At 52.6% G+C, this 22,315-nt stretch overlaps 1 protein-coding gene across 2 annotated transcripts in view; it reads right to left on the reverse strand.

The window, feature by feature from the left end:
- The window catches only part of TTYH2 (tweety family member 2), a 47,064-nt gene that overhangs the window by 21,476 nt on the left and 3,273 nt on the right, over positions 1 to 22,315 (reverse strand). For both annotated transcript variants that reach the window (XM_023556937.2, XM_003417196.4), the window contains exons 2-6: positions 14,381 to 14,553; positions 10,124 to 10,235; positions 4,454 to 4,674; positions 690 to 785; positions 53 to 125 (exon numbers count right to left, since the gene is read on the reverse strand). In XM_023556937.2, the coding sequence (XP_023412705.2) occupies positions 53 to 125; positions 690 to 785; positions 4,454 to 4,674; positions 10,124 to 10,235; positions 14,381 to 14,553 (675 nt within the window). The remainder of the gene's footprint in view (positions 1 to 52; positions 126 to 689; positions 786 to 4,453; positions 4,675 to 10,123; positions 10,236 to 14,380; positions 14,554 to 22,315) is intronic.

The following is a 22,315-nucleotide window of genomic DNA, read 5'->3' on the forward strand; positions in this document are numbered from 1 at the left end:
CAGGCCATCTGGCTGACCACCCGCCACCTGCAGCCCCACATCTCCAACTCACCACTGTGGCAGCGGTGTCTGCAGCCAGGGAAGCCCAGCTGAGGAGCAGGGTCAGCACCCCACAGCACAGCATCCTAGAAGAGAGGCAGCGCTGATGGAATTCCGGTGGAGGCTGGCGGGCAGAGGACAGTCTGTGACTGTTGTCACTTCATGGACCTCCAGTGACCGTGGGGCTTGAGAGAAAATATGCCGTTCCCCCGGCTCCAATCCTGCCCTCCCTCCCCCAAGACTCCCGCAGGGTTCTGGAGGCAGCCTTGGCCCCTGCCCTCATCGTCAGCCCTATTAACTGCTGGAAGAACCATAAGGAACCTGTGCCTGGAGCTAAAGGGACACAGCTGGACCTGCAAGCTGAGGAGAGAGCTGGTCAGAAAGGATGGAGGCTCTAATTCTCCAGCTCCGTTTCTTCAGCTACTCAACAGAGGGGGCATACGTGGAGGTCAGCTCAGTCCTGGCTGACCACTTGGTTTCTGGATTGCAAGTTGGTGGCTGCAGTCTCTCCTCACTGGGGCTGAGGAGGGACAGGAAATGGCTCTGGCAGCCTGGCTGCCCCCTGCCCTCACTCTCTGAGCCTGGCCAGACCCTGATCTCTCTGTCCCTCTCTAAGGCTTGCTCAGGAGGCCCAGGGGTAGGCTACTCACGAGGCCAGCAGACACTTGGAGCGTTTGGCCAGCCCCAGGCAGGCGATCAGGCAGATGACCACGTCCATGATGAAGAGCAGGAGGTAGGAGAGCCACCTGTGGGGGGGAAGGGCAGTCAGGGGGTGCAGGGCAGAGCTCCCCACCTGCTGACCACTGCAGAGGCCCAGAAAGGAGTCCCCAGGCCACTCTGACCCTTGTGACAGCACAGTGCCCGAGCTAGTAGCTCAGCAGACTAGGCCAGGGCACATTCCCTGCCCTGAGCAGGAAGGACCCTGTGTGCTTGGCCTGAGGGTCTTCGGGGGCCCACCCCCATTTCTGCCTGGACAAAGGGACTCCACCATCCCCCTGCCTTAACCTTCTAGCTGAGTGTCCAAACCAGCGCCTGCCAATAGAACTTCAGGCAAGGATGGGGGGGTCCTGTATCTGTGCTACCCAATTCATAGCCACTACTTGCATGTGACCTCTGAGAATTGGAAACGTGGCTTGTGCAACTCAGGAAATAAAGTTTTATTTAATTTTGATTAATTTAAATGTAATAACCACATGTGGTTGGTGGCTACCACACTGTATGGCACAGGTTTAAACCGTCTCTGCAGTCTCCCAGCAGGCATGTCCTTGGACCTGCTCCCTCTCCTTCTAGAACTCTCTGACGGCTTCAGAACCAGGCAAGGTGGGACATGCATATCCAGAGATCTAGGAAGGGCCCCTGCAATGTCCAATCCTTTGCCAAAATCTCCACCTGGATTCCCCAAGGTCTCCTGTCTTATCCTCCCAGCTCTCTGGGGTCCACCATTTAGGACACTGCAACCAACATTTGTGCCTGAACTGAGCTTGGCACAGGGATGCCCAGAGAACTGGGCTCCCCGCCAGATCATCAAAGTGCTTGTGATGGGGCAGGGGAGCCCAGGGCAGCCCCAGGGCACCGACACAAAGAAGCACACCCAAAAGCAAGGCCTTCCAGCCCCACCCTCCTCTGGCCTTTATGCCCTGTTATGAATTGTGTCCACCCTCCCCCTGACCAAAAAAAAAAAAAGAGTTATGTTGATGTCCTAACCTCTGTACCTGTGAATGTGACCCCGCTTGGAAATAGGAGTTTTCTTTTTTTATGTTTATGAGGTTGTATCAGAGTTGTGTACTGTTGGGTTGATTTGGAATCATCGTGACCCTATAGAACAGAATAGAACTGCCCCATAAGGTTTCCTAGGCTGTAAACTTTATAGGAGCAAATTGCCAGGTCTTTTCTCTCATAGAGCCACTGGTGGATTCAAACCACTGACCTGTCAGTTAGCAGCCCAGTGCTCAGCCAGGGCCCTGTGAACTTGCTAGAAATGAAATTTCTCAGCCCAGCCCCAGTCCTACTGAATCAGAAACTTTGGAGTGATGGGTGTTTTAAAAAGCCCTCCAGGTGATTCCAATGCCTGCTCAAGTTTGAGAACCTCTGAGAGAGGCTGTAATCTTTATTATGGAAGCAGAGCGCCAGGTCTTTTCTCCCGCCAAGCTGCTGGGTGGGTTCCAGCTGCCAACCTCTCGGTTAGCAGCTGAGTGATTAACCATTGCACTACCAGGGCTCTTATATCAGAGTAGGGTGGTACTACGCCAAACCTGATGGCAGCTGGGTGGCACAAACAGTTAAGTGCTCGATTACTAGCCAAGTTCGGTCGTTTGAACCCACCCAGGGCTGCCCTGGAAGACAGGCCTGGCAATCTGGTTCTGAAAGGTCACAGCCATGAAAACCCTATGGAGTAGCTCTCCTTTGCCCACATGGGGTTGCCATGAGTTGGAACTGATTTGACAGCATTAACAACCCAAAACCCAGTGCCGTCGAGTCGATTCCGACTCATAGCGACCCTATAGGACAGAGTAGAACTGCCCCGCAGAGTTTCTAAGGAGCGCCTGGTGGATTCAAACTGCCGACCTTTTGGTTAGCAGCCATAGTACTTAACCACTACGCCACCAGGGTTTCCGCATTAACAAGAACTCTAAATCTAATCCCTTCTAAAAAGAGCAGAATAGACAGACACACGAAGGTAGAAGAGACCAGCGAGGGACCGTCCACAAGTCAAGGAATGCCTGGGGCTGCCAAAAGGAGGGATTCTCCCCTAGAGCCAATGCCCTGATTTGGACTTCTAGCCTCCGAAACTGTAAAACAATACATTTCTTTAAAGCTACCTACCCCCAACACCCTTTTAACTCCCCTGGACACCTTTTTAGCTCAGTTCTGAAGTCACTCCTGAGGTTCACCTTTCAGCCAAAATTAGATGGGCCCATAAAATAAGACTAAATGGAAACGCCAGTGCAGGGGCAAGGATGAGAAGGCAGGAGGGGACAGGAAAGCTGGTAATGGGGAGCCCAAGGTCGAGGAGACTGTTGACATGTCGTGGGGTTGGCAAACAATGTCACAAAACAATGTGTATATTATTTGTTTAATGAGAAACTAATTTGCTCTGTAAACCTTCATCTAAAGTACAATTGAAAAAAAAAAGCTACCCACTTTTATTTTTTGTTACAGCAGCACTAGGTAACTAAGACATCCCTCAGGGCTGATGGGGGAAGGCAGACACACATCTGCTGGAGCTCCGGGTAAGTCACCTAGCCTTTTGAGCCTCAGTTTCCTCATTTGTACAGAAAGCTGGAACTTGGTCAACTTGATCCCTGCTCTCTGGCATCTCCAAAGCCCAGGCTGAAGAAGGAAGAGGACTTCAAGGCTGAGGGGGCTGAGACTATCCAAAACAAACCACCCTCCTCTCTTTCCCTTACAAAGAGAATTTCAAGGCTACCTCCCAACCCAGGCCAGCCTTACCTAGCTGCTCCTTCCACTGCACTGACCTGAGGGGTAGAAGCTGAGACAGGACACTTCCCCCAGTCACAAAAGAGGGGAGTCTTTTGATCATGATTTCTCCTGATGCAAAAACTAAACGAATTCTTTAACCCCTCCTCTCCACCAATGGCTTTCTGCTTCACTAACATCACAAAACCAAAAACCCGTTGCTGTGGAGTCGATTCTGACTCACAGGGATCCTCTGTGACAGGATCTGGGTCTCCTCTTGGGCAACCTCCATCTTTGCTTTCCAGAAGATTCTTGAGCATAGCCATCCGGCTTTGTAGTTTCATACAAGGTCTGGCTAATTATTGTAGGAGTTAAAAGCCAGGAGACAACCATCTTCAAAAGGCTTGTACTCCAGTGGGGGAAAAGGCGTGTATACTGATAAGATCAATGCCAGGATGGATATGGGAGGTGCAAGGGAGTGAGGGTGGAGCAGCTCCAGCAGAGCCAAGTTCTTGGTTAGCATCACTGAGCTCCCTTGGGAAAAGCAGAACTGTTTCCAGGAACCCATTACAACAGGAGGCGTGGGTGTGGAGAAAGGGATGGAGACACAAACGTGCACAATGGCTTAGATGCAACCCTAACTTGATTTCCTGCCGATGTTAAGTGTAGGGGAGGAGGGCAGTTCTACTCTACGGTCGCTATGAGCTGGAACTGATAGCAACGCATACAGGTAGAGGCAGTTCAGGTCCCTGGGTGATGCAGTTCAAGTCTACCCAGAGGCACCTTAGAAGTCAGGCCTCGCAATCTGCTTCCAAAAGCTCACAGCCATGAAAACCCTGTGAAGCACAGTTCTACCCTGCATACTTGGGGTTACCACGAGCCAGAATCAACTCGATGACAAGAGGAGCGCTTTACAGTCTGGGCCCGGAGATTCAGGCATGGATGGAGGAAGTCAGCACACCCCTCGCCCCTCCGTCTGCCTTACACGGCCCCTCACCTGTAGTACTCCACGTAGCCGGTCTGGTCGGCCACCTCGGTCAGCTCGGCGGTGACGTCCCTCCACGCGGGCAGCCCTGAGAGCTGGGCCACGATGCTGCCGGCCATCTGCTGCATCAGCTTCAGGGTCTGGATGTAGTCACCACGGGCCATGAAGATCTCGCTGAGCCGGGCCAGGTGCTGCTCCAGGTCCACCTGCATCTTCTGGGTGGTTCCGGAAACCTGCGGGGGGTGGGGGGAGGAAGGGGTAAATCTGGCCCACCAGGTGAGAGGAGGTGTGTGTGTGGAGGGGAGTAGGGCTCCTGGCTCTTACTCTGGGGAAGAAGGTCTTTGCAGGGGCAGAAGACAGCTGCTCATGCGTGAATGAACTACCGACCACCCACCCCAGCCCCAAGGAGCTTGGGGGGTTGCAGCCCCAGGAAGGAGGGGAGGCAGAGGCCCTGTCACCCACCCAGCCCCTCACAGGCCTCAATCCCAGGGACAGCCCCTGAGCTGGCCTCAACCAGGGCCTGGGCTCCAAGTTCCAGAGTTTGGCTGTAAAGAGAGACCCGGAAGGGAAAACGAACAAAATAACCTTTTTTTTTTTCCCGTTTTTTTCCCTGAAAATTTTCTTAAAACTTTAAACTCCTTGGATGATGAGTTCTTTTTTAGAATGAGGAATAACATGTTTAAACTGAAGAGTTCCTCTGTCACTCCCTGATCTTTTATCCCCAAAGGATTTCTAAATTCCCCAGAAGAGAAAGGCTTTGTTGTAGAGCGAGCAACGCTTAGAGCGTCCAGTGCACAACAATCGGATGTTGAAATGACAGATCCGGTGCCGCCTCTGAGGAGCCTGGGTATTTGATGGTAGGAGGAAATCAGCGCCTTTTCTGAACTCTGCATGTTCATGGCCCCTTCCCCCTCTCTGGGCATGTGTCCTGCCGGCTGGGTGAACGGGTTCCTGTCCTTCAGCTGGGTCTTAAGTGCTTTGGAGCTGAGTGGACCCTGAAGAAAGTACCTGCCAATTCAGAGGGAGGGATGGAAGGGACAAGGGCTGTGACCGTCCTTGATTACAAGCAGGGAATACAGCTGGGGCTTGGTACTACAGGATTCTGGGAAAGGTGTTATTTAGATGAATGAAGCAGGGTTTTGATAGGCTCAAAGCAAAGTAAAGCAAACCAGTCGCCACTGAGTCAGTTCCAGCTCACGGTGATCCTGTGCCTGTCAGAGCAGAACTGTGCTACATAGGGTTTGCAATGGCTGATTATTCAGAAGTAGGTCACCAGGCCTTTCCTCCAAGGCAATTCTGGGTGGACTGGAACGTCCAACTTTTTGGTTAACAGCTGAGTGCACTAACTGTTTGCACCACCCAGGGACTCCCAGGGCTTGGTACTAGAAAGGTGTTTTCAAGCCACCCAGACCCAGGGTTCCCACAGGGCCTGGGGACACAGTCCAGAAAGCCCAGGCGTGTCCCTCCTGAGCCTGCGCAGGGCCTGTGTGTTGGCCGTGAGGGAAAGAAGGGCTTTGTTGTTCTGAATTGTCACATTCAACCAAGGAGCGCAACTGGTGGTGGGGGCGGGCGGCACTAATCCTCACCGGGCAGCCTTCAGCTTCATAGTTTGGGAAGGATGATAAAAATGCCACAGTGACAGCTCAGCAATGAGGCCGATGAAGTAACACTCCTAGGAGCAGACTCTGGGTTTGCTGTGTTAGGGCGATTGAACATGGAGGTTGTGGCCTTTCACATCTGCTTCATACTCTAAGCTCCTGATTCCAGAAAAAAGAATGGCTCTCTTTGTTTTGCTCTTCAACGTCAGAGGCTTGTTCCCTCTTCCTGCTTGTGCCTGGCTCTTAAAAGCTGGTTAAACGGCTAAGAGATGCCAATGATCTTACCAAGTCCAGAGGCATGTAGCTTCACACACAGGGAAGCATGTAAGAGTAAATTCAGTCACTAAATTAAAAAAAAAAAAAAAAAAAAACACTGCTGTCGAGTCAATTCTGACTCATAGTCACCCTATAGGACAGAGTAGAACTGCCCCCACAGGGTTTCCTAGGCTGTAATCTTTACGGGAGCAGATCACCAGGTCCTTCTCCTATGGAGCCAACCTTTCGGTTAGCAGCCAAGTGCTTAACCACTACACCACCAGGGCTCCTCTAGTAACTAAAAAAGAGATCATCCCAATAAACTTTCCTTCTTGATTTAGTAAGATAATATGTGTCGAAGTGCTTTGTAACCATGATACAAATGGCATGATCATTAAATGATAACATCATGAGCAAGCCAAATAGTATGTGATATTTTTATACATCTATATTATATCAGGAGTCCCTGGGAGGTGCAAACGGTAACGTGCTTGGCTGCTAACCAAAAGGTTGGAGGTTCAAGTCCACCCAGAGGCACCTCAGAAGAAAGGTCTAGTGATCTACTTCTGAACAGTCATTGTACACCCACAGTTCTATTCTGACAAACGTGGAGGTCACCATGAGTCGGAACTGACTGGATGGTGACTGGTTTGTATATCAAATGAACTTTCGAGTGAGAGCTTCGAAAATTATCTTTAAACTTTTTCCATAAGACCACTTTTTTTCTTCCTTCCCTAGCTCCAAATTTTTAACTTTTCTACTTCTTAAACCCCAACTTAAAAGAGCAAGACATTAAATGCCTGTCAGCCTCTCTCTTTCCTCCTGATGTCTTCCCACAGGAAACAAAACAAAGTAACAAAAAATTTATAATCACAAAATTGACCTGCTCTCAGCTCTCCTCCTTCCCTATTCCTCAGGGATTCCGGTACACAGCACTCCCTGCAAGGAGACACAGGTGGACAGGCTCCAGAGGCCTTTCTCCCACAGAGAAACAGTAGCTCTGAGAAGGAGAGGAAGAGGTTGGCCTTCCTCTAGGCGAGGCAGGGTTAGGCAGGAGCAAGGAGATGGTAGAAGCTGTTATCCCATGGGGCACAGCAGTGGTTCTCAAAGTGAGGGCCCCCAACAGCAGCATCAGTTGTTGTGTGCTGTGGAGTCGATTCTGACTTGTAGTGACCCTATAGGACAGCGTAGAACTGCCCCACAGGGTTTCCTAGGCTGTAATCTTTATGGACTGGAGCCCTGGAGGCACGGTGGTTAAGTGTTTGGCTGCTAACCAAAAGGCTGGCAGTTCAAATCCATAAGCCGCTCCTTGGAAACCGTATGGGGCAGTTGTACTCTGTCCTGTAGGGTTGCTATGACAGACGTGGCGAAGCTCCAGGGGCAGCTGAGAAAGCTGAGACCCTGAAGGGTTAGGGGCTTGCCCAGGCCCCCTTCACCGTGTGGGTGGTGGGGGTGCTGGATCCACAGAAAGACTCTTGGGCTTTGCCTACCTTTGGGCTCCAGCGCTCCCAAATGACCCCTTTATGACCCCCCAATTCGAGTGTGCAGAACCCTGTCAGGCCTGCCTGAGCCTTTACTCACTGCCCAGCCCACTGAGGCCTAAGTCCCTGTGGTGTAGAAAGGCACAGGTGTGGGGCTGGTGGTCTAGGAAAGCGGGGCGTAGAGGAGGGTCCGCCCCGCTCTCTGCTGGATGCAGTCCCAGAAGGCCTCTTGCTTGCCACCTGATCTGGGCTCCCAGGATGGCCCAGGTCTAGGTCAGCCTGACCAGTTCCATGAGCCCCTCCCACTCTGCCACCCACCAGGCCACCCCCAATCCCAGCCTCCTCTCACCTGCACAATGATTATAATAATTATTGTAATGGCTCTCATTACTGTAATCACCCCCATTTGGAGCTTACTCTGTAGCTGACGAGGCGCCTTCACTGACATTATCTCATTTAGTATCATTCATCTGCTGTTCAGCCTTCACCCTCAGGGCTGGTCCAGTGCCCTGGCTGAGCCCAGGGTGAGGAGGGGGAGGCCATGGGGATGGAAGTGCCCCGAGGCCCTGGAACTCCTGCATTGACTTCTTAGTGTTGGTGGAGAGAGGATGAGGGCTGATCTCCAGAACCTGCAGGGCCCCTCCCTTTGGGGGCGTGGGGGATTTCAGAGATGTGGGGCTTGCTGAGAAATGTCCAGACATTGCCCCAGAGACCTCCCAGGCCTAGAGGCAGATGGGCACATCTGGGGGGGGTCTCATTCCCAGCTGGTCTTCCTGCAATATTCTCATCCACAGGGATGAGGACGCTAAGCTTTTGCTTTCCCATCTTGGAAGCTCTGGGAGTTTCTCAGTCCCTGGGGAAGTGCAAAAAGTTTAAACTCTACTACTAACTTTTTTTTTTTTTAACTAGGCTAAAAAGGTTGGCAGTTTGAACTTACCCAGTGGTGCTATGGAAGAAAGGCCTGGCAATCTGCTTCTGTAAAGCTTACAGCCAAGAAAACCTACTCTGTTAACTCATGGGACCTCCGTGAGTCAGAATTAATTTGGCAACGAGTTTGGTTTTGGTTTGGGGAGACAAGGATGACCCCTATAACTGTCACAAGTTAGCCAGTAAGGGTCACAGCACTGGGGCTTCCCAGGCAGGGGACTCTCCCCTCTGGGCTGGGTTCCTCCTCCAGGGCTCTGGCAGGGGTGACTGGAAGAAGAGGGGGAGGGTAGACAGAGCCCAGAGGACAGTAATCATGGAACCCCTCCAGGGCCCAGGCAGGGGTGGGAATGCCCAGGGGGTGAGTTCCCTCTGGCCTGGAGCCAGGTGATACCCATGCCTCCAGGACTCATCAAGCCAAGTCAGTCCCTGTGTTAGCTCCTCCATCCCAGCGGCCCTGCCCTCACCCAGGCGCTGTCCCAGCCCAGTGGACACAGGAGACCTGCTCCCTGCTCTGCCCCAGACCCTCAACCCCAGGAAGGGCTCTCTGGGGCCAGAGACAGCCTGTATCTTTAACATGAGTCACCAGAGGGAGAGGCTAACTGAGGGATTAAAGTCTTAGACCAGCTTAGGGCAGAGGCTCAAAGGAGGTCGAATCCTCTTCCAGCAAATGACGGGCCGAGGATGCTTGACACAAAGGGCCACGTGCTGGGGCTGTTACCCTCTGCTAGGGATCTGATCCAGAAAGGACCCAGGAATAGCTTGCATGGCCAAGGACTGGTGTCCCTGAAAGCCACCCTTTGCGGTTTCTACCAAAGCCTGGCCTCCAAGGGAGCACCAAGGCTGCATGGGGCTGCCCAGAAAACCAGCCCAAAAGACCCCACAGCTATGGTGCAGGCAACATGCACCCAGGGGTGAGGTTGGCATCTGAGAAAACCCCAGCTCCCCGCCCTCTGCCACTATGCCTCTGGTCAGAGGGCTCAGCAGAGTAGCCCTTTCCTTCCTCTGGCCAGCCCAGCAGTTTTTCACTTGAGCCCCAGCTAGAGTTGTGGCCCCTGGAGCCAGAGCCCAGGTTTGGGGTTCAGTCTGCTCCCATGGGGCTCTTTACCTGGTTCTCCTTTGGCAAATGGAGACCTGTCCTTCTCCTCCTGAAAATGACCAGATTCGATCCTGGCGCCCTCCACCCCTCCAGGACCCTCTTTAGTCCTCCCCCCTGCCCCTGCCACTGTTCTCAGCCGGAGAAGCAGAAAGCTCCCGTTCACTCCTGGTAGGGGACACTGTGGCCCAGAGGGACTTCAGCACCACACAGGTCTCAGTGTTGGAGCTGCCACTGATGGGGGCCCGACTAGGGGGTGGAGGCTTGTTGTGGCAGCACCGACCTTCTGGATTGTGGCCAGGCCCTGCTAGCTGCCCACGAGCCTTACCAGAGCATCAATCCCAGAGAAGGTGTGATTGGCGTTGTCCAAGGAATAGATCAGCTGGTACACCCCATCGTTGGTCTCGCTGTTTCCATAGAAACCAACGCCCACAGCAGCGCTAGAGACAAGACCCCAAAGGTTAGAGGTGACACCAGAGGGGGACAGGTTAGTGACTAGCTGAGGGATACATTCTGGGGCGGCAGGGATGTGGGTAAAGTTCAGGCAGGTGAGGTAGTGGGGGTGGGGCAGCACAGAATTCACACAGCAGGAACCAGCTGGTTCCCAGGCTCTGGTCCACTCGCTCCATACCACGTTTCATGTAGGTAACAGGAAAATACTACTGTCTTCTAGTCCAGTGGCTCTGAGAGGTGGGGGATTGTGGGTCCTGGCCCTAGAGGTTCTGACGCAGCAGGTCTGGGCAGAACCCGTACTTCCCACCAGCTCTCAGGTGATTCTGACATGGAGGTGGGCGTGGGAACAGCTGATGTCTAATAAAACCACATGCCCAGTGCCCTAATGGGTCTCTCCTGACACCTCCAGAAACAGGGGGCTCCCCCTCTGCATTCTCCACCCCTTCCCCCATTCGCCATGCCGCCCACAGGGCAGCCTGTTCTTGTGCTGAAAAAGTCCAGCTACTGGAAAGTTCCTTCTGAAATTGAGCTGCAACCCACTTCCTACACTCATGGACCGTGGGGGCAGCCCGGGATCTCTCACCCACACGACACCCCCAGACCTCTGTATGTGGCCCCCGTGTCACCATTTACTCTTCTGCTGTCCATGTTGGACATGTGTCCTCCCTCTGCGTAAGGTCTCCAGACCCTTCTGACCTCAACACCAACCTCCAGGCTCAACTGTCTTGACTTGGCCAACATCCCTCTTAAACCTGGCCTCTGCATGAAGCACCAAAGCCGCGGTTGTCTATGTAGGTCCTTGCACAAGGGGGCTAATTAGTTATGCCTGAGGACCACATGAAGGTGGCCTGTGTGTGCTCCCACCCCAACCCTGTGGTCAACAGCCAGCTCTGGATTTCCTCACACGAACTGCCATGAAGGTGGCCTCTCCTCCAGCCTATCACGCTGTATTGATTATCTTTTTTAAAATAAAAGCAGAACTTTTAATTTCTCCCTGTTAAAGTCCATCTAGCTGGCTTCAGGCCAACATTCCAGGCTGAATGAAGCACTTCAAATCTTGACTATGCCACCTATCATTTTATCTGAACCACACCACTTGGGGTCATCTGAAGATTTATGAATCAGCCTCCTGGGTTTTCGCTCAGCACACCAATAGAATCTTCTGGAAGTTGTTAAAGACCTCCTTCCAGGCCCCTAATTTTGTGTTTCTCAGGGAGTGGTCCATGGACCCCCAGGACAGAATCACCTGGGGTCCCTGTTAAGGTGTGGGTAAGTGGGCTCTGCCCTCAACCCACTGAATCAGTGTGGTCTGGGAAAGTGCACTTTAAAACAAGGTTCCAACAAGCTTCATGTGCCTATGTGTGTATATACAGATACATGGATTAGACATAAGTAGACACAGTCATAGACATAGACTAGACATACATATAGATCAGACACACATATAGACCAGAGACACAGAGTGGACATAAGACATACACATCCACACGTCTGTGGTTTGTGATCCACAGTGTACTTTGGCTTCAGCCAGGGTTGTTCAACCAGCTTTGAACCCACTTAACTGCACCATCATCTAGCCCATATTCTTCTGTCTAGCCCACGGGGATACTGCGAGGAACTTTTATCAAATTCCCAGTTGAAATTTTAATAAATTACACTTATTATATTTCCATGATCCTCCATTTTGTAACTTCATTAAAAGAGAAAACTATTTGTATCATGACCTGAAAAAGACCTTTTGTTGGCTCCTTGTGTTTATAACTTGCTCTTCTGATTAGCTACTTCATGATCCAGTCTATTCTGGAGACTCCACACAGGAGCAGAGGCTTTTCCATTCATCTAAGCCTCCCTTCCCCTGTTGCTGAGGTGGGGCATTCTAGGTTTTTGCGCTTCTCCTAGTCTTTGGATTTATCAGAGATTGCCCACGCGAGTGGCTGTGAGATCGCTCTGGTCTTCCAGGACCAGAAGTCACCCTGGCAGTTCAATGAGGATCCCTCTCAGCCCTCTCCTGCCTGTGCCTATGGAAGTCTACTCTGCTTGAGTGCAAAGACAAAACAAATGAGTTGAGAGGCTCCACCTTCTCTGTTACAACAACACCAGCAACTTTCCCAAATATAGGGTCATGGTCTGCCCTCGACCCAAAACAGAGAACAAGGATGTCTCCTCTTACCCGGTCTTTCTGCCCCTTTCATCTTTTCAGGAACCCCTTGCTCACACTCTCTTCTCTGTATCTAATCTCTTCTTTCCACTGGGTCCTTGTTATGCTCAAACAAGCTCTCTCCCATCTTAAATCCCCCCACCTTTGACCTTCCATCCCTCCCCCTCCTGCCCTCTTTCTCTACTCCTTCCCCTCTCTTTTTTCTTGCCCCTTCTCTTCCTGAACACACTCCAATATGACTCCTCTTCCTGAATCCCCATGAACACAATGACCACCAGGCCACTCAGTCTGATGGCGCTTTCCATCCCCCATCTTACCTGGCTGCTCATGACACTGGACAGGGCAGCTCTCCTTCTCCCTAAAACCCCTGCCCCCTTGGGTCTTGTGACCTTGTGGTTTCCCTCCTCCCTTTCTGTCCTGTTTCCTTTATCAGCTCCCCCTTTTCTCCCTGGCTGTGACATGATGTACTTCAAGGCCTGGATCCTCTTCTGTCCCCACTCTTTGCTCTTCCTCAGGCAGATCTCACCTGGATCCATGGCCTCCACACCATCTATTCTACAGCTCCTGAATTTATAACTCCAGCCCTGTGTTTCCATTGGTGTCCTTGACATTTCCACTTGGAGGTTTCAAAGGCATCTTAAACTCAATCTGTGATCTTCTCCCTCCTTAGCTTCTCCATCAGGTCCCACAGCTCAGTGGGTGCCCCACATTGTCCATCCAGGTGCTTAAGCCAGAAACCAGAGGGTCAACCTTCAGCAGCTCCTCCTCCCATCTGGGTCATCATCATAGCTATCCGCCTGTCCTCTCGCCACAGCCCACGCCCTATGCTGCCCTGACAGCCAGCAAGCTGCTTGCTCTCACTAGGAGATCTTTAACACCACAGTGACTTATCAGGAGTTCCTCTCTGTTGGGAATCACACTCATCTTTAAACTCCAGGCCTGAGTTGGACTCTTTATTATTTAAGTCCAAGCCACATGTCTGCCCAAGGCCCAGGCCCCGTCATGTGCTCGGTGCTTCGTCACCTCTGCAGCACAGCTTCAGGCTCTTCCCTGTCTCTGGCTCGGATGATCATTACACCCCAGGCAGGACAGTGATGACAAACGTGCCCTCACCTGCCAGGTGAGCGAGCTGAGGCCAGTGAGGTGAGCCCAGCTGGGCTGAGAACTCCGCTGCCTACATGCCCAAGTTCACAGGCCTGTTCCCACTGTAGCCCTGCTGCCGGGGGCAGAGTGACAGCTCCTGCTCAGATTCTCAGACAGGACAGACATTTGAGAGTGACGGTCTCTCACCCTAGAGGGCCAACACGCCCCGGAGCATCTCAGAGTGACACTAGCCTTTCAGAAAAGCCTCTGTAGATACCCGAACAAGAAAAACACAACAGCTTCTGTAAAACAGACTCAGCTAGTGCGTGGGCACCCCTTCTTCCCAGATGGGGTACCCAGGAATCAGGAACTCTCACCTCCTCACTGAAAGCAAAGAGCAGGCTAATGGCACCAGAAGTTATTGATCTCGTGTGAAGACGGAACCGATGTGGGCCGGAGTCAGGCCTCCTTCTGAGCTTGCTGACCCAGGGTGGCAGCTGGGAGGGGGCAGGGGCAGAGATGCCCGCTAGCCGGGATTGCTGCTCAGTAAACCTCGCAGGAAGCTCCTTGCCTGGACTGGACAAGCCCACCAGAGGGCACGGCTGGGTAGTCCCTGGTTTCTCATTCCCATTGCTTGGCAAGAAAAGGAACAACATTCGCTAAAGTTCTCCCATGGAGGTGCGTGGGGTCAGTCAGTAGGGTGTGGCCACTTGAGGCTTGCCAGGGAAAGAAGGGGTGTCACTCTTGGTCCTGGTGGCTCATCCACCACGGAGGCCCAGGCAAGCTAATGTTTTAACTTCAGCACGTCTGCTGAGGCTGTTCCCCCAGCACTTGAGCTGACTGAGAGCCCTCTGAGCCCCACATGCCAGACCCACCTAGAGGGACACTCACCAGCAGATGAGCCCGGCCACCACGGCTGTCCAAGTGACGCAGCAGGAGTTGCGCTGTTTGGTCTGCACCCCATCCTCCCGCCGGCAGCAGCACAAGCAGACCAGGTAAACCGCCAGGAAGATGAGGTTCAAGGCCAGTCCCACGGAGGCCACCAGCCCCAGGAACAGCAGCGACTGGGAAAGGGGAGAGGCTTCGTGTCAGCACCTGGTTCCAGCAGGGGGGATTCTGGAAGTGCCTGCCCATGGGGCCCCCAAGTACCCCAGGAGATGAGGGTGCAGGGTCAGGGACGGAGCTGTATGTTGGTCACCAGCTGTACTGGACTGAATTGTGTCTCCCAAAATGTGTGAGAATCCTACCTAACCTATACCTGTAGATAAGGAGCCCTGGTGGTGCAGTGGTTAAGTGCTTGGCTGCTAACTGAAAGGTCGGTAGTTCAAGTCCTCCCAGAGGCTCTGTGGGAGAAAAGACCTGTGGATCTGTTTCCGTAAAGGTCACAGCCTAGGAAACCCTATGGGGCAATTCTACTCTGTCCTGTAGGATCACTATGAGTCGAAATTAACTCGACGGCATACAACAACAATATACCTGTTGATATAACCCTATTTGGAAATAGGGTTTTCATTATATTAATGAGGCCATGTCAGTGCAGGTAATCATTTCTGAGTTACAAGGAGCTGCGCAGACACAGAACAAGCATAATGTGGTTGGGCGGGGAGAGTATCGGGGGGATGCCACGTGAAGATCACAAGGAGTCAAGGAACGCTGGGTCTACAGAAACTGAAACAAGGATCTTCCCCCAGAGCCGACAGGGAGCCTTCCACTAGAGCCAGCACCCTGAAATCGGACTTCTAGCCTGTGAGAAAATAAATTTCTGTTCTTAAAGCTACCCACTTGTGGTATTTCTGTTATAGCAAAACTAGAAAACCAAGACACCATCCTTTCTTCTTTTCTTCCTTCCCCCCTTCTATAACTAGAGTCCGTACTCTATAAACAAGTGTCCCACACTTGGGCACTGGGGTTGGGGGGTGGGCTTAGACTAGGATGTGGGCAGAGGACATGAGGACAGTGGCCGGGCTTCGTGACCAGCTGAGTGGAGAGTGTGGGGGGAGAAGCTGCAAGTGGCTGGCCCCCAGGTTTCTGGCTCCCACACCTGGATGCAGGTATGGGCCTAGGCTCTGCTTGATGAACAGCTCAGAGCAGCCCTAAGGGGCAAGGCAGGAACCGCCTGCTGACGGTGAGGCCCGGGCTGATGAACTGCTTGTCTGGGGGAGACAGAAGTGCTCGAGGGAAGACGTTCTTGGAAAGGGACATTCCATGCATCAGAGTGTCCTGAGACCTCCTGGGGGGGATGGGGTGAGTCGGACGCCTGAGAAGCTGCGTGGGACCTGCAACAGGGCCAGGAAGGAGTTGCTTGGAGTAGCTACCTCCTCCGTGCAAGACAAAATCAGTTGCTGTCAAGTGGACCCCAACTCATAGCACCCCCATGCATGTCAGAGTAGAACTGTGCTCCACAGAGTTTTCAATGGCTGAGTTTTGTAAGTAGATTGCCAGGCCTTTCTTCTGAGGTGGCTCTGGGTAGGCTTGAACCGCCAACCTTTTGGTTAGTACCTGAGTATGTTAACTGTTTGTACCACCCAGAGATCCATTTGTGCAAAGGGCCCCACTATTCCAGTTCAGTCATCCTATGCCCGGGATGTAAAGAGCCTTGTTCTAGGTGTTGGGCATCTATCAGGATATATACTGTGAAGTGAAAGGGACAGCTGGCCACCAGGTACCAAGGGGGCGCCCAGCCCTGAATTCTGAAGGGGCAGGAGGTGTCCCTGACCTCTGCCCCGAGGAGACGGCCCCTTTCTTAGGCAGCCTAGCCCCTCAGGGAGCCACGGTCCATCAGGAAGCCTGGTGTCCCCTCCCCCTTACTGTCTAAACTCTAGATTCAGCCAGATGGACGTTAGCTGGCACCAGGTTTGGTGGCAGCCAACCAGGGCTGGTCTTGGCTCTAAATCAGGATCCTGAGCTGACAGCCTTCCCCTGAGCCTTGTGGCCACCAAGAGGCTGAGGTCCAAAGCCCCCAGTGCTCCAGTCTAGGCTGTCAGGATGGGGCCTACTTTGGGTTCCCCTTTTATAGGTGGTGGCAATCGGCTGAGTAGGGAGACAATATTGTGCAGGACGGCATATACACACACGTGCGCACACACACGCATGTACACTCACATGCAAGCGTACACAGGCACAGGCACACGCACACGTATGTGTGCACACACACCCACGCATACACATGAGGGTACACATGCATGCACACACACACACAGCCCTGAAGAACAGGCTGGGGGCTGTGGTCCGGAGGTCCCAGGGGCATTTTCCGGAGGCAGCACGGGGTGGTGAGGGTGCCTGTTGGAATCACCCTTCCCGTGCCTCCCCTGAATTGGCTGCTCTGCTGATGGTTACCCTGAATCCACTGGCTTCTGAGTCTCAGGAATGAATGGCCCAACTGGTGGGGACAGCACAGAAGAGGGCAGGGGTGAAGGGTCATATAGGAGCGGGCCCACGGATTTGACTCAAAACTTGGCTTTCACCTCCACCTGGGACAAGTGCGTCTTAGGTGCCCCTGGGAGCACCTCCCCACCCCCACTCAGCCTCCAGGCAGCTGGGAAGACAGGGCCAGGGGAACTTAGCTATCACCTGCTAAAGTCCTCACAGTGCAGCAGGGGGTTGGGGCTGGTGTTCCCTCCACCCTCCCAGACCACTGGTTAGCACAGCCTGCCCCGGGGACTGGCCCCAGGAGTTCCCTGCCCTGGTAAGGCAAGGCAATTTAGGTGCCCGCCTTCCAGCCTCCAGCCCATGCCCCCTCCTGGAGGATCCCTGCAGCCCCAGGTCAAGGCGAAGAAGGCCAAGATGGATGGGGGGACTACTTGTTACTGTCTAGTCTACTTCGATCCCTAGTGATCCTACAGGACAGAGTAGAACTGCCCCATAGGGTTTCTAAGGAGTGGCTGGTAAATATGAACTGCTGACCTTTTGGTTAGCAGCCGAGCTCTTAACCGCTGTGCCACCAGAGCTCTATGGGGGGACTAGAGTCTCACTATTCAAAGTGAAAGGAGCCCTGGTGGAGCAATGGTTAAGCACTCGGCTGCTAAGCGAAAGGCCAGCTAGGCAGTGCTGGCTCCATGACAGAAAGACCTGGCAATCAGTTTCTATAAAGATTACAGCCTAGAAAGCCCTATGGGGCAGTTCTGCTCTGTCACACGGGTGGCTATGACTCGGAATGACTGGATAGCGCACACAAAATTCAAAGTGAAGTTCAGCCTGTTAGAAATGCAGAATCTCAAGCCCTACCACCCCAGGCTGAGCAAATCACAACTGAGATGCTCTCCAGGTAGTTTATATCCCCCAAGAGTCAGAATCCACTCAACAGCAAATAACAACAAAGTTGGGGAGGGGTCCCTGGGTCGTGCATGTGGTGAAAGTACTCCACGGCTATACAAAAGGCTGGAGGTTCGAGTCCACCCAGAAGTGCCTCCGAAGAAAGGCCTGGCTATCTGTTTCAGAAAAATCAGCTGTTGAAAACCCTATGGAACCCAGTTCTCCTCTGACACACGTGGGGTCACCACGAGTCGGGGTTGACCTGATGGCAGTGGTTAAGCCTGGGAAGCACTGCATTAGTGTTAACAGGGGCTCTCAAACTTTTTCCAGAAACTTAAACTTTTCTTTATCAGAATCGTTTAGCAGAGCCCCGGTATACAAAACAGACACAGAGTTCTGATTGAAGAGTGGATGTAAAATGCCATGCTTGGTCCTGGCCACCCCCCTCCAGGACGAACCCATGAGATCCCTTTGCTAAAACCCAGGAATCCCTTAACAGTTTGCAAACCACTGTGTAACATGCACATCCCATAACCCAAGAAGTCCATTCCTGGACCGTATCTTACAGAACGGAGGCTCATGAACCCCAAGACACATACACAAATGCTCACCAGTCCAAAACTGGAAACAACTCAAAGTCCACCAGCAAGGGGACTGATACATAAAATGTGTTATATTCTTAAAATGGAATGTGACGCAGCCATAAAAAGCAGGTTACAGCTACACACACAACAATACGGATGAATCTCACCGACGAACGTGGAGGGAAACAAGCCAGGCACAGGACAGCAAAGACTGGGCTGTTTAATTTATACAAATTTTAAGTCAGAGAAACTAACTCGTCTACAGTGGCAGAGGTCCGAATGCTAGAGACCTTTGGAAGGGATCGACTAGGAGGGAAAGTGAGGGAGCCCCTGGGGGTCAGAAAGACTCTGTTTTCGATCTGGATGGTGTCACCCTATATATACATGGTTGCTATTGGGTGCTGTTGAGTCGGTTCCGACTGAAGAGACCCTGTGTACAACAGAACGAAATGTTGCCCAGTCCTGTGCCACCCTCACAATAGTGGGTAAGTTTGAGTCCCTTGTTGCCGCTACTATGTCAGTTCACCTCTTTGAAGGTCTTCCTCTTTTTCACTGACCTGCTATTTTACCAAGCATGATGTCCTTCTCTAGGAACTCTTCCCTCCTGATAACATGTCCAAAGTTAACAAGACAAAGTCTTACCATTCTTGCTTCTAAGAAGCATTCTGGCTGTACTTCTTCCAAGACAGATTTGTTCCCTCTTCTGGAATTTCATGACATACTCAATATTCTTTGCCAACGCCATGATTCAAATGCATCAAGTCTTCTTTGATCTTCCTTTTTCATTGTCCAGCTTTCACATGCATATGAAGCGATTAAAAATACCATGGCCATATATATATGTGGCCTTGGTATTTTCACATATACATAAATATATATATATTTATATTTCACACACACACACACGTATATATAAAAGCCAAAATCAAACCCTTTACCGTCAAATTGATTCCAACGCATAGCTACCCTATAGGACAGAGTAGGACTGCCCCAGATGGTTTCCAAGGAGCGGCTGGTGGATTCAGTGAGTTGCACAGGTAAGATCAGTGCACATTCCGGTACATGATTCCTGATATTAAAAAAGGTAACAAAACAAAAGCCCAGACCAACCTCTGATACAGATTGGAGGTTGGCTAAGGCTCAGACCTCCCCAGCTGTGCTTTGCTTCCAGCTTGCCTCCTGGGCAGCCCCACTATCACAGGAAAGAACACTGAGTCTACCATGTGTCCCTGCCCAGCAAGGAAGTCAAAGAGGTGGAGAAGACATGGGTTGGTGCTATTTCAATTTCTCCAAACTCGCCCCACCCCATGCCCGCCATGAGCCCTGGGCTGGCTCTCCTATTCCATATGCTCACCCACCCACCTAGCGGGCCTTCTGACCGCCTGCAAACCCATCCAGCCACCTGCAGGGCCCTGGGACTCTGCAGCCTGGGGTCTCTCCCAGCTCAGCAGCTGGCTTCAGTTAAGTGAGTGATAATGTGGAGGAGGCCTGGGGAGCCCAAACTCAGGCCTTTTGTTAGTGATTCACCTCTGGAAACTTCTCCAGGTCTGGAAGACCAGGACTGGCTCAGGAAGTTCAGGGTGGTGGTAGTGGGGGTTGGGGGGGTGGTGTGGGAGAGGAGGAAGTTGGGCCAGGGAGGAGAGGAGGGGAGGAGGAGGAAGGAGGGAAGAAGGAAGGGGGAGGCTGAGGCCTAACCAGCAGAAACACCTCCCACAGAAAATGGGTAAGTTGTACACACTCCCTAACAGGCAATTACCTTCCTGCTCCTAATTAACGCTACAAGGCCCCAGGTGCATAGGGGTGGGCCTCCTAGTCCCAGAGGGAACCAAGAGCTCCGCTCATGCCCCTCCTGCTCTGACGGTCAGAACTTAGCAAGGACAATGTCCCACATCACCTGTGTCCCCACAGTGTCCACTGCGGCCCCCACCACTTCCCCATCCCATCTCATCACTAAGCCCACAAGCTCCTCCTCTCCTCTCATCAAAGAGACTACAGTTAGCTCTGGTTGACACTTGGTAGCAAGAAACCCAGATCAGGAAGCACCAACCCAGGACCCAAGTGGCGGGGCAGGGTGGGGGCCAATTTGCATTTGGGGAGTGCTGATGCCCTGGTGGCACAGTGGTTAAGCGCTCGGTTGCTAACCCAAAGGTCGGCAGTTGGAACCCACCTGCTCTTGGGAGAAAGATGTGCCAGACTGCTTCCGTAAGGATTATGCCTTGGAAACCCCATGGGGCAGTTCTACTCTGTCCTATAAGGTTGCTATGAGTCTGAATCAACTCAAAGGCAAAGGGTTTGGTTTGGTCTATTTTTTTTTTTTTGGATACTGGATCTGGACCCCAAGGGGCTTCTGCATGGGGATGCAGAGGAGAGCCTGAGCCCCAGGGCCCCAAGACCCCAGAAACTATTAGACAGTAAGCCAATCTGGGGTGGGTGAGGGGAGCGAGGAGTACCCAGAAGGAGAGGCTGCCCGGGCTGACTGGGGCTGGTTAAGTGCCCCCCTGCCTCTGGGCCAGCATGACTGTCTGGTGACCATGACTCAATGTTCAGATGGGCTGAATGGGGCTTCCTCATCTCAGTCTCTGCCCCTCTCCAATCTCAGATCTCAGCCAGGCTGGGCTCACTGCCCTGGCCTTTCCTCTAGAGCCATGGCCTGAAGTCAAGGGGAGGGGTCCTGCAGCTTTGGGGCCAGCCCCATCCTGCTTCTCCCCTGGCCTGGGGACACACACCTGGAACTCTCTGCGGGGTGTATGCGTGGAAATGAACCTCCCAAACACAAAAAATTAATTCTATGTCTTAACCCACAACCCCAAAGAATAAGCATTCTACTGACCCAGGGAGAGAATGGATAAACTGGGAGCAAGCACATGGCTCTTGCATGTTGACAGTAGCGACAACTAGCATTTGCCCAGAGTTTGGAGTTTACGAAGTGATTTCAAGTGCATTAGTGCACCAGTGTCTGGTCTCCCCATGGGGGACAGGTGGATAGTGATGGTGGCGCCAATACCTGCAAGAGGTGGACGCTGAAGAGGCTTGTTCGGGGACACACAGCTGGACTGAGTACCAAGTACCCTTTCTGTTATCCCTACGCTGCCCAGTGGACTCCCAGACAGCTGGGGCGTCCTTCCCCAACAGCGGTGACTGTGATAATTTATCATGAGCCTGTCACTGGGCACAGGATTTACGTCTACTAACTCACTGGGTGTTCTTACTATCCTTTGGCAGATGAGAAGGCTGACAGGCCTGGGGTACATCCCCTCAAGACACAGCTACAATGGGTAGCCTGGAGTGGGGTGCCCACCCTGGGCCTGGGCTCCCTCCTCCACCAGCCCTGCCTTGGAGTGCACCTTCATTGTCTCTGCTGATCCAAGGCCAGCCTTCCCAGGAGGCCTGGTGGGCACAAGCCAGCCATCCCTAGGGAGGACCCAGGCTCGAGTCCACCGTGGGTAGAAGAGGTGGTGGAAGGATTGACCATCAGGGGGACCTGGGTATCCGCCGCTCCCAAAGACCCTGAATGTGAGTGGGAGTACCCACCTCCTCGGGTAAGTTCTGGGACACTGAATTCGGTCAAGAGACTCCAGTTCACCAATCGACTCACCCTTCAGCTGTCTTCACTTGTCTCAGACCGCCCCTCCCAGCTTTGCCTTCTAAATCCTACACACAACTCATCTCCTGAACTTTTCTCCAGGCCCGCATTTGCCTCTTTCCATCCCCACTTAGTCCTTGGTTCTTGCACGCGAGTGCACACACACATACGCACACCCTTAACCACAAGCCTGCACTGTTCCCTTGGACGAGCTGAAGCAATTTCTCCAAGTGTTTTTTTCAGTCCCTCCTGACCATTCTCTGAAGATCTCTTTCCCCTATTTCCTAGCAGGTAATGTACTTGAACGGAGCCCTGGTGGCACAGTGGTTAAGAGCTGGGCTGCTCACCAAAACGTGAGCAGTTTGAATCGACCAGCTACTCCTTGGAAACCCTATGGGGGAGTTCTAC

This window comes from Loxodonta africana, chromosome 18 (assembly GCF_030014295.1).
Source record: "Loxodonta africana isolate mLoxAfr1 chromosome 18, mLoxAfr1.hap2, whole genome shotgun sequence".
Lineage (NCBI taxonomy): Eukaryota > Metazoa > Chordata > Mammalia > Proboscidea > Elephantidae > Loxodonta > Loxodonta africana.